The sequence below is a fragment of the Macaca fascicularis genome, chromosome 13, assembly GCF_037993035.2.
Source record: "Macaca fascicularis isolate 582-1 chromosome 13, T2T-MFA8v1.1".
Taxonomy (NCBI): Eukaryota; Metazoa; Chordata; class Mammalia; order Primates; family Cercopithecidae; genus Macaca; species Macaca fascicularis.
Genome location: NC_088387.1, coordinates 78,167,869 through 78,187,147, shown reverse-complemented (window position 1 = coordinate 78,187,147; position 19,279 = coordinate 78,167,869). Strand labels below are relative to the sequence as shown.

Here is a 19,279-nt window from a genome sequence, read left to right as displayed (position 1 = left end):
GGGTGAATTTCTTGAGCCCATAAGTTCACGACCAACCTGGGTAACTGGACAAAACCCCGTTTATTCAAATTAATACAAAAAATTAGCTGGCTGTGGTGGCATGTACCTGTAGCCCCAGTTACTTGGGAATCTGAGGTGGGAGGATCACCTGAGCCTGGGAGGTCAACACTGCAGTGAGCTGTGATCATGCCACTGCTCTCCAGGCTGGGCCACAGAGTGACAGTTTTTTTTTTTTTTTTAAAAAAAAAAAAAAAAAAAAAGGCAGCAGCAGCCCACATTTAGAGTATACTTTATTCAAAGCATTTCAGTTAAAATTATATTGCGTTCAAATACATGAACATATAATTATATATAAAATACTATAGTTTTCAATAGTTTATAATGACATCTTTTTAGAATTAGCTGCTTATAATTTGAGTGTAAATGTATTACAGAAAGCTGCTAAATTCTTTATATTTCTACTTATTTCAATTTAGCTATTAGATATTTAGAACACTCAAAAGCCCACCTACAATATACAGTTATTATACTTTAAATATTTATGTTCAATAGGGGAACCAATACAGTGCAAAAGATATCTGAATAGCTAGTCCTTTGTAACCCCCCCCGCTGCTGTTCAGAGTTCTAGATAAGGGGGTCTTACCTATTTCCTCTGTATTACACTCACATTTTACCAGAGTCAACGTACAAGGGCCAGTGTGGAGTCACTTCATGCACAGGAGATGGTACTTTCAGTTTCCCCAAAGATTGTGAAATCCAGATTACACCCCAAGGTTATGCCTCACCTTGGAGACCTATTTTAATGAATGTCAATTAGTGAATGTTAACTAACTTGTCGTTAGCATGACTGCAAAAAATAAGGCCTACTTCAGTGCAATCACTAAAGATGTACACAGGAGTGAGGCTCTTGGCCAGGTGTGTAATACCAGTACTTTGGGAGGCTGAAGCGAGGGCAGGGGGAGGATCACTTGAGGCCAGGAGTTCGAGACCAACCTGGCCAACATGGTGAAACTCCATCTTTACTATACAAAAATTAGCTGAGTATGGTGGCGCACGCCTGTAATCCCAGCTACTTGGGAGGCTGAGGCACGAGAATCACTTGAACTCGGGAGGCGGAGGTTGCAGTGAGCTGAGATTGCACCACTGCACTTTGGCTTGAACAACAGAGCAAGACTCTATCTCAAAAAAGAAAAAAAAAAAAAAAGACACTTGGCAAACCTGTAACATGTGCAGGTCCTGCACTTGGGCAGTGCTCAAGGCACTATGTCCACTGGGCCAAGACTCAACATTGGCCACGCCCCCGCTTCCTTAAATCTAAGGCCATAAAAAGAGGTGAAGTAAAAGCCTGGCTAATACCATGACGACATTTACTTTCTGGCTTCCTGCCATCAACCCTCCCTCTCACACCATCTGCAGGCAGGTAGCAGATGCAGGAGAGAGAGTCCCACAAGACAGAAGGTCAACAGCACAAGTTGCAAGCAGCCTGCCTATGTCCCCAAGGCAAGGTCTCCCCTGATGTGAACAGTGTGACCCAAGTTGGCATTGAAACTGAACAGCAGGGACTCACCAAATTCAAATGAACAAGGAATACCCCAAAATCGGAAGAGTTCTCAAAACATTTTCAACATTTTGGTAATTAATTACCTCATCTCCAGTTAGGTCGATATTCCATATTAAGACATGTTTTATAATGGCAAACTCTCTTGACTACCTATCTTAGAATTTTTTTTGAAGTCGCTATTTACAGTGTAGATATTAACAGGCATGAGAGTCAATATAGGGATAACTTTTATTTCAAAAAATTAAATACAAACCAATATTTTGCCCCTTCATAGATGAAGCCACATCTTTTCAGGATATTGAGTATAAAGTAACAAGCCTAGGGCACAGCTTGTGCTGACAAAGTCCTGAAACTAAAATGAGAGGAAACACATCACTCTACTTTGGGATAAGTCATGACAAAGACTCAATTTCAGAGACGTTCTATGAACAGAGGTGCTTGGAAGCCACGGTGGCAGAAGGGAAAGAGGGGGAAGTATGCCGAAGAGCCTCCAGGCATGACAGACGGCCCCCTGAACAAGCACAAGTGACAGGCCCTTTGGGTCTCTGCTTCTCACTGGAAAATGATGAAGGCTAGATCTGATGACTCCTAGTGCCAACATTTAATGAAATTTGAAAGTTATGCAGGACTTCACACATGTAAGGAATTGTTATATTGCAGAATATTATGCAATAGAAAGTTCACGATCACTATACTTAGCTCTAAAATTTTTCAGAGAAACAGCAGACTAATAAGCGAGTCTTAAATAAAGGAATAACATTTTAATGAAATAAATGAAACAGAGCAGGGAAACCAAAGAGCCCATTAGGGGAAGAATCTTGAAAAAGGATGGCTTCCCACAGCAGCAGCACTGAGGAAAATGCTATCAATTTATGCCAGAGGAAAAAAACTCCAAAAATGTCCAATAACCAAGCGCACAGTTATGGTCAATAAGATTTTGAACATGTGTCACACATAAAGAAAATTTTCATTTATTTTTCCCTTCAAATACACTTCAAAATAACATGTAGACACAGAATCACAAATATATACAAAACAAAGTATCGCCTGCTTATTTCAGGAAGAATTTTCCCTCAATTCTTTTAGCTGCTGTACATAAAATTCAAAGCTTTCCTGTTAAGGAGAAAAAAAGAGGGAAGTTAGAGATAAAGCTACCAGCAAGAGGTGATGGTACAAAACTTAAAAAATCATAAACACTACCAACTGGTAGCTAAGACGGCCAGGCCCATGGAAGATACTGCCCCTCAAGCTTCAGCACACCTTCTTGTTTCATTAAATCACAAGTTCAAGGGCCTTGGGTTCAGAGTCAAAGTTAGCAGCAGGAGTTTAGGGTACGTGTGTATCTGCAAGCATGTGTGTACGTGCACATATGGAGGTATTTACACCTGGGTATGGAAGGCTGAGGTGTTCGAAATAAACATGGTGTACTGACTTTCAGTTCAATGATGCAACAAAAAGGAATTGTGCATATGTGATTTCTCTTATTAAAGAAAACAGGCCGGGTGCGGTGGCTCACGCCTGTAATCCCAGCACTTTGGGAGGCCGAGGTGGGTGGATCACAAGGTCAGCAGTTCAAGACCAGCATGGTCAACATGGTGAAACCCCATCTCTACTAAAAATATAAAAATTTGCCAGGCATGGTGGCGGGCCCCTGTAATCCCAGCTACTCGGGAGGCTGAGGCAGGAGAATCGCTTGAACCCGGGAGGTGGAGCTTGCAGTGAGCCGAGACCACGCCATTGCACTCCAGCCTGGGCGACAGAGCGAGACTCCGTTTCCAAAAAAAAAAAAAAACTTTCCTACATGAAGAAATAAAAAACCAACTTATGTAAATGAACAAGTAATTACCAGTGACATAATATGCTTGGCTGTTGAACCTATTTCATCCTATTTCAAGTTGAAATGATAGAACTGCCCCAAGGACATTTGGTAAATCCATGCCTATAGCTGAAGGTCTGAGACCTTGTATTTTAAACTGTGGCCCCAGAGAGCTATGTTCTCCCACTGCTGCAGCCAAGGCACGCTGCTCAGTCCCTCAAGCCATCCCCTGAGGGCTCTTCACAGAGATCTAATCCTCATGTAATTAAGTCTTCAACTTATTTTCTTATACATTGTTATGAAGCGTACATAAATCTGTAGAGGTATTTTTTCCCTTTAATTAAGAAATACTCACAGGGGGTTCAGTGAAAGGGACAGACTCTCCAGCATTCTTCAGCAAAAATGCGTAACGCTTGAGAAACAGATCATCCAATTTTGTATTCTTTGCAGTCAAATGTTCATACAGTGCTTTAGCAGATGTGACATCTTTCTCTGAGACTGACAAAGAAAAAACTATTAATCAGAAATAAAGACAACCTATCTTACTCTTTTCACCAAAACACTTAGCCACTCAGGGATGGCTGGATCCCTTCGTCCCATGGCAAATGAACACTTAACTACCTTCAGTAAGAAGCCATGCTCAGAATCTACCATCTCCCTCACTTCTTCTCTACATCCCTCATTCAGCATCACTCAGTTTGAAGGAGAAGAAAATGACAAATATGGCTACATTTAAAGGCCTTTAGAATAATACTAATGGTACCATTCACGTAGGTATTATTTTGAAGACCTATGATAGTTCAAGTGACCACAAACTGAAGTCCTCAGTTATAAAATACACACACATACCATTCAATCCCCTTTGGCTTAAAACCACTTTGAAATCAAGATAATCCAGGAACTGTTGTGGAGAGGGACATGTCAATTATGGAGAAATGTACATCAAGATCATCAGCTCAACACCAAAAAAGTTTTTCATTTTTCTATTGTGAAATAAATATGGAGAATATAGTTAGCTACAGTGATACACACAAAAAAAACCTATAGGCCGGGCGTGGTGGCTCACGCCTGTAATCCCAGCACTTTGGGAGGCCAAGGTGGGCAGATCACGAGGTCAGGAGATCAAGACCATCCTGGCTAACACGGTGAAACCCCGTCTCTACTAAAAATACAAAAAATTAGCTGGGCATGGTGCCGGGCACCTGTAGTCCCAGTTACTCGGGAGGCTGAGGCAGGAGAATGGCGTGAACCTGGGAGGCGGAGCTTGCAGTGAGCCGAGATCGTGCCACTGCACTCCAGCCTGGGTGACAGAGCAAGACTCCGTCTCAAAAAAAAAAAAAAAAAAAACCTGTAAGAAGACATTAACAAGTTATACTACTTTCACTTAAGTGAATGATAAAATAACTTAGGAGCCAAATTTGGCTGGCTGTCTACTTGTGGCTGACTTGTGGAAATTTTTTAGTTTACCATTGAGATCGTAAGGTCTCTGCTAACAATTACTGCTGGTAATTCAACTCTTTAATTTTGCATTAGATTGTTAGCATCTAACCACCAAATAAACCCCTGCCCTACGCTGACTCTGATATTGTCAATCGCAACTCCAGCAGCATCAGGGGATCCCCCTAACGTGGATATAAGAAGTTGAGCAATCAGAGTCTCCCAGAGTGGAATGAGGGTGAATGACTCATCAGCTCTTAGAGGAGTTGGAACACATCTTTGCTGTTTCCATGAAGTCAACTTCTTGTGTAAATCCTTTATTCCCCTCCCTAAGGAGCTGAACCCTTTCCCTACTACTATCAAGGGCTCAAGCTCTATCTTCTAGGAAGCTGCTCTGAAAATTCCAGCATCTTGCCTTCTTACTTCCTGATTTTTCTACCTTCCTCCCAAGATGGATTACCTAATTTAGTAGTAACACATATAGTTTTAGGCATTTGACACGATTTTACATTACAGGCATACCTTGGCTTTAATGCACTTTACAGATGTTGCGTTATTTACAAATTGAAGGTTTGTGGTAACCCTGCCTTGAGCAAGTCTATCAATGCCATTTTCCCAACAGTATGTGCTTGCTTTGTGTCTCCGTGTCACACTCTGGTAATTCTTGGAATATTTCAAACTTATTATTGTTATGTCTGTTATGGTGATCTGTGACCAGTGATCTTTGATGTTGCTACTGTAATTGTTTGGGGGGTGCTATGAACCATGCACACGAAGATGGCAAACGTGAGAAATGTGTTCTGACTGCGATGTTGACTAGCAGTTCTGCCGTCTTCCTCTCCTCAGGCCTCCCTATTCTCTGAGACACAACAATATTGAAATTAGGCCAATTAAAAACTCTGTAATAGCCTCTAAGTGTTCAAGTGAAAGGAAGAGTCACACATCTCTCATTTTAAATCAAAAGTGAGAAACGATTAAGCTTAGCTTACTGAGGAAGGCATGTCAAAAGCCGAGATAGGCTGAAAGCGAGGCTTCTTGCGTGGAACAGCCAGTTGTGAATGCAAAGGAAAAGTCCTTGAAGGAAATTAAAAGTGCTACTCCACTGAACACACAAATGATAAGAAACTGACACAGCCTTACTGCTGAAATGGAGAAAGTTTTATTGGTCTGGATATAAGATCAAACCAGCCTCAACATTCCCTTAAAAGCCAAAGCCTAATCCAGTGCAAGGCCCTAACACTCTTCAATTCTAAGAAGGCTGAGAGAGGTGAAGAAGTTATAAAAGGAAAGTCTGAAGCTAGCAGAGGCTGGTTCTTGAGGTTTAAGGAGAGAAGCCATCTCTATGACATAAAAGTCCAAGGTGAAGCAGCAAATACTGATGCAGAAGCTACAGCAGGTTATCCAGAAAATCTAGCTAAGACCACTGATGAAGGCGGCTACACTGAACGACAGATACTCAATGTAGATAAAACAGTCTTATATTAGAAGATGTCATCTAAGACTTTCATAGCTAGAGAGGAAAAGCCAATGCTTGGCTTCAAAGGATAGGTTGACTCTATTTTCAATGGCTAATGCAGCTGGTGACTTTAAGTTGAAGCCAGTGCTCACTTAGCATTCCCAAATCCTAGGACCCTTAAGAATTATGCTAAATTTATTCTGTCTGTGTTCTATAAATGGAACAACAAAGCCTGGAGGACAGCACTGATGTTTATACATGGTTTACTGAGTATTTAAAGCCTGCTGTAGAGACCTACTGCTCAGGAAAAAAAAGATTCCTTTCAAAATATTACTGCTCAGTGATAATGCACCTGGTCACCCAAGAGCTCTGAAGGAGATATACAGGGAGATTAATGTTCTCAGGTGCCCTAATACAACATCCATTCTGCAGCCCATAGATCAAGGAGTAATCTAGACTTTCAAGTCTTATACATTTTGGGCTCACTTCGGCAACACATGCACTAAAATTGGAATGATACAGAGAAGATTAGCATGGCCCCCGCACAAAGATGGCATGCAAATGTGTAAAGTATTCCATGTTTTCAAAATAAAATTAAAACAAAAACAAACATGTTTCATGCGGCTATAGCTGACACAGACAGTGATTCTTCTGATGGGTCTGGGCAAAGTGAACTGAAAACCCTCTGGGACAGGTTCACCATTCTAGATGCCATTAAGAACATTTATTAACAGGAGTTTGGGAGAAGCTGACTCCAACCCTCGTGGATGAACCCCTTCGAGGGTCTCAAGATCTCTGTGGAGGAAATCACTGCAGATGTGGTGGAAATAGCAAGACCACTAGAAGGAGAAGTGGAGCCTGAAGATGTGACTGAACTGCTGCAATTTCATGATCAAACTTAACATGATGAGAAGCTGTTTCCTACAGATGAGCAAAGAAAGTGGTTTCTTGAGAAGGAATCTACTCTTGGTGAAGATGCCGTGAACACTGTTTAGATGACAACAAAGGATTTAGAATATGGCATACATTTAGTTAATAAAGCAATTGTATGGTTTGAGAAGATTGACTCCAATTTTGAAAAGATGTTCAACTGCAGATAAAATGCTAACAAACAACATCGCATAGTACAGAGAAATCTTTCATGAAAGGAAAAGTCAGTTGATGTGGGAAACTTTATTGTTGTCTTATTTTAAGACACCTCAACCTTCAGCCATCAGCATTGAGGCGAGACCTTCTACCAGCAAGATTACGACTCACTGAAGGCTCAGAGGATTGTTAACTATTTTTAGCAATAAAGTATTTTAAAATTAAGGTATGTATTTTTTAAAAACATAACGCTATTGCACACTTAATACACTACACTATCGTGTAAATGTAACTTTTATATGCACTGGGAAACCAAAAAATTCATGTAACTCACTTTGTTCATTATATATTTGCTTTAATGTGGTGGTCTGGAACCATATCTTCCAGGTATGCCTGTGGTTAGTTACTGGAAATTTGAGAAATTTTATGACTATATCTCTATTTTGAAATACAGAATGTTCTCCTCAGAAGTATAGAAAAAGAGAACTGACTTACTAATTCTGACTCCTGAGTCTGTTGTCCTCCCATAGATAAAATCAATGAAGCAATTATTTACCCCATGCCTCCAGTGAGCAAATCAGTGGGCAACAGATGGAGAGGCGATCATGATTGAGAAATGCTAACATTTATTTTGATGACTGAGGAAACTTTAGACTAGTTTCCTTTCATATGTGATTGTCTGGCAATCAGGGAACAAACTGGTTAAAAGACCAGAATTTGAACTGGGATGTAAAAACCTTGGGCTACTTTTTAATCAAGGGTCTATCATTTCAAAGGAGTAGCAGGCAAGCAGAGAGAGTACTGAAGGAGCAAGAAGGCCGGTTAAGTGAGTCTCAAATTTCTGCTTGTTTCAGGTGGCAGGCCCTTGGAGAGACTGAACTAGTTTCTGATATATAAGTCCAAGAGGATTTCTAGGTCTTTCCAGGAGACTGGGATTCTACTCAATATACCTGGACTGCTCGGAAGATGTTCAGTAATACTTTTTAATGTTAAAGTTATATGCATAATTTCATATTTTTCTTAATATATGGTTTAAAAACATATTCTAGCACTGAGTTATTTATATCATAATTACCTGATATTTAGGATTACTGCCTTTGAGCTGAAGACTGACTTAGTTGACTATACTACAAGTCATTTACATAACATAGTCACTTAAATAATAAAGCCATTTAAATAATCCAATAATATAGTCAAATTAAACTTATATTACCATAGCTTTTCATGAGGGAACTATATGCTTCTTCCTTTTCGTTTAATTCAGGAATCAATTCTAACAGAGATTTCAGAGTTGATGCCTAGGAAATTAAATAAAGGTAGTATTACCAAAACCTCAATTAACAGTGAAATAGAACACTGACAAATCAACCCTATATTAAAATTTTTCACAATAATTATAACAGAACTGCCTATTCAATTTAATGGACTATTGTCCCTTGTATATTAGCATTTGATATTGACTCAATAATCTACAGCTAAAACAAACCAGCATTTTTCACAGTTAATGCAATTCCACTTACATTTCTACAAATATTTTCCTAGAATATGAAAAACATTGTTTCTTTTGTCAAGTGGTGACCATACCATACCAAGAAGTTATAAGATTCCCAAGGGTAGAGAGATAACCCTATCTTTAGGTGCCACAACTGGTTGATGAAATTGTAAAGAATTCAGTTAAAACATTCTGAAGTTTTACCCACTTGACATACAAAAAAGAGCATTTCCAGGATCTCACTGAAATTTTTACTTACTTCTTCCAGGGAATAAGCAGACTCAGCTATGGTTTTATTTCCTGTAGCAAGTGAATACAGAACTGCTATGCCCTAATGAATATCTGCTGAGTATTTCCCACCCTACTCCAACATCGCCGGATAAATCCATGATGGACATATAAACATTTATGCCTTCTTCCCATCTCACCAAGAGGAGCAAAATCTGGCTTAACTATTTTACTGTCAAACAATGGAACACTGTTAACAGGCATCTTAAAAATCCTAACTCCTTTTTATAGCATGTTTATTCAGTCCACACCTGGACCTGCATCCTCCCAGGGCTTCTTCTATTTTAAACTCTCCTGGGTGGAATGTTCTAAGCAGATATGTTGCTGTGCATTTCCCGTCCCATCTCCTGGACAAGGGAACAGGGACTTGGCACAATCCCACATGTGGACTGACAAGTGCTTTTCAGATTCCTTGTACTTTTTAATCACAAATATAAAAACGTAGCCTCTGACAGGAAAGAAAGGGCAATTAAATACTTTCTAAAAGTTGTTTATAGTAAATAAATACATGAGTCACAGACGCAATGAAGCAAATTTTTAAAAAGTGTAGGTATATTTAGGGGAAGTGTGTAGAAATTAAGGAAAACGTAGATCTCCCAAAATGGACACAGCCTAAATGTTTCAAGTAAAACAAGCATCACAGTCGACATGTGGTTTGAAACTTCATAAAGAACCCAAATAAACTAAGAATGTAGTTTCTGGTGTACAAGAGGTAAAATGAGATCTAAGAGAAATTTAATTTTATACTTACTGTTAAACATCAATAGAATTTAATATACCTACTATGTACCCACAGAAACTTTTTTAAATAATAAATTTTTCAAAAGGACTTGGTTCTGTTACACACTCACCCACCCCTTCCTTATACAGTGTAAAAAAAAAGTAACTGTACAAATTAGAATATTTGTGGCTCCATATCAATTTGAAAGCCAAGTGGCTCATTTACCTGATGGTTTATACCTGATAAATGCTCAAAAGTAGCCACGTGCTGGGAGACACTCTGGAGTATACATTTCCCTTGGCAGTGCTTCTGCATTGTTAACTGTCCCAAGGTGACCTAAGCAATGTAATTTTAATCTTCCTTTTTTTTTTTTTTTTTTTTTTAAAGTAAAGACAAGGTTTCGCCATGCTGGCCAGGCTGGTCTCAAACTCCTGACCTCAAGTGATCCACCCACCTCGGCCTCCCAAAGTGCTGGGATTACAGGTGTGAGCCACCATGCCTGGCCTAATCTTGCATTTTTAAGGGCCTTTTCTTGGAGCTCTCAATGCATAACTATGTAAGTGGAAAATTCCTGCATGAACTTGTTTTACATTTCTAGTTACAGCTAAAAGATGACAAAACTGACTCTATCAACATCCTCTAAAAGTAAGTAAGTAAAGACAAGAAAAGTCTTGAATCTCTACAGTATTCTCAAATAAGGTCCTGAACCAATAGGCTTTTATGTTAAATTCAATACTTCTGAGCAAGGCACGTGCAGTATCGTTGATTTGTTAGCAAGTAAAGCAGAGTACCTTTCCTTGTTTCCCACCATTCCTAAGGAAGAACACCAACAAAATCGAGGTTTGTTCAGCAATTGCACCACATCTCTAAAAATTAAAACATTATTCAGTAAGTGAAGGTTTCTGATAAACAAGCGGATCAAACTGAATATTTCCAATTAAGAAAGTTCACAATAATACAGTAGTGTATTATTACCAATAGGAAGGCCTAATAGTCGACTATTATTTTTTAAGGCAAGAAAAAAGAAAACAAGTGTAAGCTATGCCAAGCTTTGCTAAATGCTGTCCTTGGCATTGCAAGTATAAAGTTTGTTTAAAAAGAAAAGGGAAAAATTAAACTAATGCTTCAACAACCACAGAATAAGGTTTAGGACTGCAAAGAAAGAGGAAAAAAAGAAACACTATTCCTCTCCAATTATACTGCCAAGCATTCACAAGTGAGCTAGGGATCATAAGGTTAATTATACATTTAATAAGGTGTCAGGGAGATAACTGCTCGTTTCTTTATAAAAATTAAAATGTACAAAGCAAGTTCTCTTTAAAGTATAATTACCTACACTTATGCATACAAAAGGACTGATTTCAATCTCTCTATTTTATAAAAGGCTTTCATTGCAACAGACAGCCAGCGCTTGAGAAAGAGACCAAAGTTAAACTCAAAAAAAAGTTTATATGACAGACCAGATAAATCAAGTGTCTATCCAATCTTAGATGCTATAGTAAAATCAAATATGGCAAGACAATATTTTAGTTTACACTCATCACAGATGTCATTCTTTTAAGTTTCTAAAAACACTGCTCTTTCAAAGCTTTAAAACACTGTCAATACTAAAACTAATGGTATAAAAAGAACTTTTTAGGGACACACAGAACATTTACATTATGCACTGATGTTTTTGACATCTGTGAATAAAGTATTCTTCGCTACAGCAAGAATAATCTCTTACTGTTTGACAAGCAGGTAAAGGATGGGTGAAGGGTTTATCATCTGAAACCCCTGTCTAGTGATGAGATGGTAAATGAAAAGACTCTGCTGTGGCATCAACACTCAGCTACCACCAAGAGCCCTTCGGTGAGGTCACTGCACATAACGCAGTTCTTTCTGAGGGAGTAGGTACCATCCCTGCTGCCTCCCACCTAGGCAGCTGTCAATCGTGCTCTTCAAGAAAAACCTTGATTATGGCAGAGAACAAGCTGGTAGATGAAGTACCAAGTGCCACTTTCTAAAGAACTATCAAAAGGATGTGTTAAAACTGATTGCATACCATCATGTGTAAAATTAGATATGTATATGCTTATTACACCCCTAGTAGGTACTTAGATATGTACGTATGAAGATAAAGCATGAGTATCTTTTTTTTTTAAACCACGGAAGATAGCAAAATAAAACAATTTTAAAAGTCCTGAAATCCCTATCATAAACTGCCTTTTCCTTAAAATTAAAAAAAAAAAAAAAAATCAAAGGGAAAAAAAAGTAAACAAGCCAAACAAAGCAAGAAAATTCCCAGTGAACTGGAATTTCTCTTCTCCAGCAACAAAAGTAAGAGTCTGAGAAGCAGTGCTAATTCATCCTTTATAAAACTGTTAACAGAGACCCAGTTTTTCAAGAATTCCTTTTAAAAATGGCTTGGATTCCACTGTCAAACTAGATGAACTTTAAGGATCAAAACTGGAGGTCAAGCACATGGGTACAGTTTTACCTTCCCTATCTACTACTTAACATCTTCTGCAGCTGGTAAAAATGTAAGGGAATATAATACTATTTACGATCAGAAATTGGTCCCAGGCCTCAATTTGACACAGGGAGTCTACACAAACACAGCCGCTGGCGGGATCACGGTGACTGTTTGACTGCCACCTGCTGGGAAGGGGCTCCCCGGCGGTGCCTGTTTGTGTACATTGCCAGTGGCAGCTCCGATCACCCACCGTTCTGTCGGCACTTGGCGTAGCTTTATATTTAGTGCTGTTAAAATGGCATGAATGCAGTTGTCTCCTTCGCTGAAGATTGCTAATTTAACTGAGAGTGCGGGCCACAGAGACCTGCATTTGTCATTTAATGTGTCTGTGACACACAAGTGAATAGAAAACATATTCAACTCTTAATAAACCTTGAATAAGGCACCGAGAATGTTTGAGTATTCAAGTGAGAAGCTGTACTTGAAAAGCAAACATTTCCTACTTTTTGTTTGCAAACTGTGTTGCCATGGTGATGCACAGTATCTAGAGCATTTGAGAAATTAAAGCAGAAAATCAAAGAAATTGTTGTTTTGCATTACCTATCTGCACAGAAACATTTGCCTTTAATTATTTCAGCAAAACTCATTGCCCCTACCTACTCCCCACCCCACTCCCTTCCAACCTTAATTCTAAGGACATTTCTGGTTTGATCTGGGATCTTTAAAAACAACTAACCTAAAACCTACCATCCAGTCCTTGTCCTGCAACCTTGATTCACACTGAATTTAAACAGGCTAGCTGCGCACCACACTGAATTTCCAGTATTCCACCACACACCTATGTCTAGGAATTTCTCAGTTTACTTCTTGCAAGCCTCGAGCCCCACTGCTCCATGAGTGGAGGGTCATTACCTGTAGGAGAGCTCTGGCATCGTCCACCTTGCCTGCGTCCACAAGTTGAAGGAAAAAATCAGTGACAGGTTTATAAATTGCAAACTGATTGGCCAATCTCTCTGCCATGATGCTTACTGGAAAAATGACAGGTAAGAAAAATCATTAGAACAGTGGTATAACTCACCTACCAAAGAAATTTGGTCTAGTCTCACTAGAGAGAAAATGTGCTTTTGTGTTCTTTAGCATAAACAACTAACTTACTCTTTTCAACTGCTGGTTCCAACTGCTCCTCTATTACTTTTCTGAATAAGTATGCCAAGCCGAAGTATTGGAGTTCAATGACTGGATTCTCTGAAGTAAGCATATTTTCAATGTTTTCTATTGCGACATCTATGTTATTGCTGTTAGAAAAAAGCAAAATAAATTATTTTAAAATTTGCTTTTATATTAATATTGCAGACAGTTTAGTATAAGAACTTACTTTTATATCCACTCATGCTAATACTTTAGGAAAAAAATGAAATACATTTACAAGTAATCAAATAAAAACACTGCAACTGAAACCCAATCACATTTAAGTAGCAAAAACAATCACTAGCTGGTTCATGCTACTGTGGTTGCTTATCTTATTTCACAGCAGTTGAAATAGTTGCTTGTTTTAACAATGCTCTACAGACAAGATCAAACAACTATATACAGGAGAATTAATGAAGATAACTTAAAAAATTCTGTATCTTAAATATTTTTGCCACTCTTTGGATATAAAATGAAAACTTCTATAAATGCTATAATTTTGGCTTTATGATCCACAACTGGTCACTACTGCATAAAAATCATATTTAACATCCCAGGGTTCTTAAAGATACTGATGATGTTTCAAAAGGCATATATGCATGTCTCTAACTTACAGTCGCCTCAATTTCTTTTTGTCAGGTATGATACATTTGGAAAATACTCAATTTATACTAAAAACCTCAGGAAAAAGTATCTTCACACTTTGAAAAAAATCAGTTACATGGTCTTATTTAGCAAGTTACGGTAAAAATTATCTCTGACTATCTTGTTGGTTAAGGTAATCTATAATGGATACCTTACTGTTATGGCATACTAAATCCAATCAGTCAATATTGTGTTGAAATTATATTAAACATAAGAATTCTCTAAAAATGAATACTCTGTTACAATATATTTTTCTTATAAGTTTTAAAGAATTACTTAATAGTGAATATGTTCTCCAAATCATATAAAACTGTGTTTATATGGTAAAACTTTAAAATTCACCCAGTTCTTAGATGAGTAATCTCCTCAATCTTCTGATTTAAAACAATCACATTTTCTTATTAAAGGAAAGTTATATTTGGGGAAATAGTTTGAAAAGGTCAAAACAAAACACAACTGTTTCTCTGCTCGAAGAAAGAACAAACAAAAAAAACCCCTACAAAAACAAACATTACATTTTAATATCATGTCCCATTAAATGTATGCAAGATTACTAAAGAACATTTTTTCTAAAAACATATTAAGAGTATCAAATTCCATAAAGTACTTTGCTAGGGGGCTTATTAAAAATCAAGTCCTTATTTACTTCTATAGGGGTAATTCTCAAAAGGAATTTAGAGACAGTGGTAAGAAAATCAGCTCTAAATACCTCCCTTTTTGTGGGGGGGGGGTGTGTTCACAGGGTGGGTAAGGAATATGAATACAGAAATGCACATTTTTAACAAGCTTGCAGGGCCCTCTGCTTCACAATATTCTACTAGTGTTCCTGTCAGATATTACTGACAAACAAATGAGGTCATTTTTCATTTCTGAACATGTGTTTCGACAAGAGGTCTGACATATATACACAGGAATGAGAAAGGTTATCAACCGTGGAGCAAGATTTATGAATTTGGTAAAATGCTGTTTATTCTAAGATTTAAGGTAAAGAAAAAACATATTTTTCAACATATAATTACTCCCTAATCAGCAACTAACATCAACATTTCCTCTGCAGTTGATATGGTTTCCACATGTCTAAAAGTTTTTAAAAGGTGGTATCTCAGGTAATGCCCATTCTAGTGGCCAATGAAGGAAAAGAAGGCTTGCAAGTACTCACTTCTTTATTTGTGCCAAAGCAGTGTTATTGATGAAAACCATTTTTGAAAGTCCAATGGATTCTTCGAGTCCATTTACCATCTTCTGAACTACTTCTATGTTTTCAACATCACCCTTCATGGCCAATGCCTGGATGAGGCGGGTCACTGCTATCCCCGAAGGGGTCTGCTGCTGATCCAATGCTGTTTTCAGCGTTGTTAGAGCCTCTAAAATACAAGAGCAGGAGACACGGCTTTTCTTATATGACCTGTGCTGACTTTAATGCATTTTGAAAACCAGCTTTTAAATATGAGCACCAAATGGCCATATACAAAAAGCTATGAATAATTTAGATTACAGAAAATATTAATACTTCATGAGATACCCCCAAAATTATGTACTTGACTACATAAGATATTTGAGGCCTGAGAAATTTCTTTCAGGCACAGAGAAAATACAAATGTTACCAACAATATGAGTTCCATTTAGGGATAACATTTAGTGACTAAAGTTGATAAGTTCAAATGAATATAAATAAGAGTTTCTAAAAATTAGAGTTTCCAAAAATGTGTGACTTCTATCCATGCTCATACTTGTCCAGATTTTATTAACTCAAAGATTAAATGATCATCGAAACTCAATATCCCAACAATTCTTTCTCAAAAACAGTATCTCCCTCTAGGATCAATGTTCCAAACTGAAACATTCAACTTTCACACCAACAAATTTATTTTATGATTAGATGCCCTGTGATTATTTTCTTGCACTAAATTAAAAAAAAAAAAAAAAAAAAAAAGCCTATTGATACCCATGAATACAGATAGTCCCTGACTTACGATGGGTTTATGGGGTAGTTAATGCATTGTCAACTTAAGATGAGTTTATCCGGACTTAGCCCCATCGGTAAGTTGAGCAGCATCTGTATAATCAATGGAGTTTTGTTTATATGTTTTTTTGAAGTATTATACTTTCAAGTACTTGATTGTAAATAACTATGGAATAGCCTTCTAGCTAACTGACTCATAAAACTGTAGCAAAATCATGATATGAAATAAAGTGGTAGACTGAGGAACAGCATAACAATTACCCCTACCATTATCAAAGAAAACTTATAGCTTTACAGCAACTAAAGCAATGTAACTTAGACAAAACTAAGACTCTCCAAATAAGAACAGCTTAGCTTTACAGAGAAATAGGGAAAGGGTATTAATTAAAGTCTACTAAAAATACAGTGGAAAGACATGATGAATTTAGTGTTCATTAATGAATAAACAATTTATAATTATTTGAGATATACAATCTAAACCACTCATTCTAAAATGGGAAAAAAGAAAAAGTTTAAAAAGCATAGTCAATAAAAATTTAAAAATACACATGCACATATAGGAAACAAAAAATGTTTTTATACTATTTTAAAAATATAGTTTATAATAGGCTTGATAAAATTTTGTTACTGGGTGGTCATACACAGATAATTATAATAATAGTCTTATTAACCAAGAATATTGTCAGCTAGGGAGGATCTTCCCACAGTACGTTAAAACAGTAATAACAAAAATAAGATTAATGATGGTGACGACAGTAACTCAAACTTACTGAGCATTTACTACATACCAGGCACAGCAGTTTAAACAGCTACTCTCACAACTACCCTTCCGAGACAAGTACCAATTTTACAGATGAGACACCTGGGCACAGAGATTAGTTTGCCCAAGGTAAGGTCATATTTTTAAACAAGACTCGAAGATTCCAACGATCCCAGGGCTTCCATCTACGAGTGCGTGTGTGCACGAGAGAGCAGAAGGGTGGGGAGAACAGACCATTTCATGTCTGTCCAAAGATAGCACAGGACCTTGTGACCTAAATCCTATTCTCATATAAGGCTTGCCTTCTGTACAGTTAATGACTTCAGGGACACCAAAAATGATACCCATCCACATCCCTCACCCCAGGTCCTTTCCCACTGTCACCTAATTCCAACATTTACACAATTACTCACTAGTGATACTGATTACACTGTACAAGTGCCACGTATCAGCTATTAATATTCACCAACAGTAAAATTTAATCGGCTTTATTTTTTCTTCCTATTTTAGATGGGGTTGAGAAAAAGAAACCTAAAACAGAGAAAGGCAGAAGAACAGAAGGGGACTTTTAAAAATTAAGAGCTCTCATCAGCCATGGAGCAAAATAAGTGCAAACACCACTCCTGTCCTCACTGATGATCATTTTACTCCAACAACAGGTTTGTGGTGATATGCTCAGGAAGGGGGGTGGGGTGGGGGTGGAAGAGGTAGTGCCGCAACAGTGGGTTCAAGGCTCCTGCTCTCAGGCAACCTCCAGTTGAGCTGAACAGCTCAGAAGAGTAGATGATAAATGATACCATGTCCTTTCCTGTAGCTTACACAGGGCACCTAACATAAAAATAAAGGGTACCAATCAAGCTGAAGAAATTTGGGTCAGATTCAGCTGAAAAATGAACCTCTGAAATCAGAAAAGTGTTTTGTTCTTATCTCCATGTCTACAGAAACAAAAGCTATTTAAGACAATGAGCTTATTTATATGGCGAGCAAGTTTAACTTTTCATTGTTTTAAAATTGTTTATCATTTTATTACATAAAATACTAACAGGACATAAAGTCATTTTTGGGGGGGCCAGGGGAAGGATTTCGCTCTTGCTCAGGCTGAGTGCAGTGGCACCATCATGGGTCATGGCAGCCTCAACCTCCTGGGCTTAAACGATTCTCCCACCTCTGCCTCCTAAGTAGCTGGAACTACAGGCGCATGCCACCATGCCTGGCTATTTAAAAATTTTTTGTAGAGACCAGGTCTCGCTACATTGCCCAGGCTGGTCTTGAACTCCTGGACTCAAGCAATCCTCCTGCCACGGCCTCCCAAAATGCTGGGATTACAGGTGTGAGCCACTGCGCCTAGCCACAAAAGTCTGGGCACAAAAAGTGTTTTCTATTCACTTACATATTCAGTACTAATCAATTAGGAAGACAGCTAAAGACCAGTACATTTAGGTATTATAAGCAACATTAAAGTTGCACAATTAAACAACAACTTCCTCTCAAGGATGTGAAATTATGTGATAAACATGCAGGACGGGCACGGTGGCTCATGTCTGTAATCCCAGCACTTTGGGAGGCCAAGGCGGGAGAATCATTTGAGGTCAGGAGTTCAAGACCAGCCTGGCCAACATGGTGAAACCCCGTCTCTAGTGAAAATACAAAAATTAGTTGGGCATGGTGGCAGGCGCCTGTAATCCCAGCTACTCAGGAGGCTGAGGTGGGAGAATCGCTTGAACCCAGGAGGCGGAGGTTGCAGTGAGCCATGCCACCACTGTACTCTAGCCTGGGCAACGGAATGAGACCCTATCTCAAAAAAACCCAAAAAACCAAAAAACCAAAAACCAAAACAAAACCCTAAAACAAAACAAAACCAAAACATGCAATGAGGAATAACACCATTATTACAGAGAGAGGAAGCAATGAGGTTACACTTCCAGAGCTTTTTCAACCTTCCTTAGAGATCTCCTAAGTGGGTTTTGTTGTATTGGCAAAACTGCAGTATCACTGTATTCACTCAAATTCAAATGTAAATCTTGAAGTGGAAAGTTACTTACCTAAATTTAAGAGATTCATCATAGTCCCCCTTGGGAGATCATTCGTAAGACCTCCATATCCAATTTCATCCGCTTGAAAACTCTTAAACAGCCTCTACCAAACCAATGGCCCCCACCCCAATCCTCCCCAAAGTCATGTCTACATCTTTCAGGTGTCATTCTCTTAACATTAATTTGAAAACCTAAACTTCAAACAAACACTGTATTTTATTGCTGTTTGTGTTATGAACTATTTAAAAAGTATTAGATTAAGTTTTAAAAATCAATATTATAATCATTTGGTGCACAATCCCACACATTTAACACTCAATTTAACTCATTTGCTATCTCACACACAACCAACACAATATGCAAGAAACAACTGCTGGG

The 19,279-nt window shown here is 38.1% G+C and overlaps 1 protein-coding gene and 1 non-coding gene across 2 annotated transcripts in view; one reads left to right on the top strand and one right to left on the bottom strand.

The window, feature by feature from the left end:
- Positions 1 to 1,765: 1,765 nt before the first annotated feature.
- LRPPRC (leucine rich pentatricopeptide repeat containing) overlaps positions 1,766 to 19,279 on the bottom strand; it is a 117,622-nt gene continuing 100,108 nt past the window's right edge. The window contains exons 32-38 of the mRNA XM_005575990.5: positions 15,305 to 15,509; positions 13,468 to 13,607; positions 13,225 to 13,340; positions 10,649 to 10,723; positions 8,570 to 8,654; positions 3,733 to 3,875; positions 1,766 to 2,674 (exon numbers count right to left, since the gene is read on the bottom strand). Coding sequence (XP_005576047.3) covers positions 2,618 to 2,674; positions 3,733 to 3,875; positions 8,570 to 8,654; positions 10,649 to 10,723; positions 13,225 to 13,340; positions 13,468 to 13,607; positions 15,305 to 15,509 — 821 coding nt within the window. The 3' untranslated portion in view covers positions 1,766 to 2,617. The remainder of the gene's footprint in view (positions 2,675 to 3,732; positions 3,876 to 8,569; positions 8,655 to 10,648; positions 10,724 to 13,224; positions 13,341 to 13,467; positions 13,608 to 15,304; positions 15,510 to 19,279) is intronic.
- LOC123568456 (U6 spliceosomal RNA) lies at positions 6,749 to 6,855 on the top strand. The gene has a single exon (XR_006691836.2). It is a non-coding gene; the product is annotated as a U6 spliceosomal RNA (small nuclear RNA).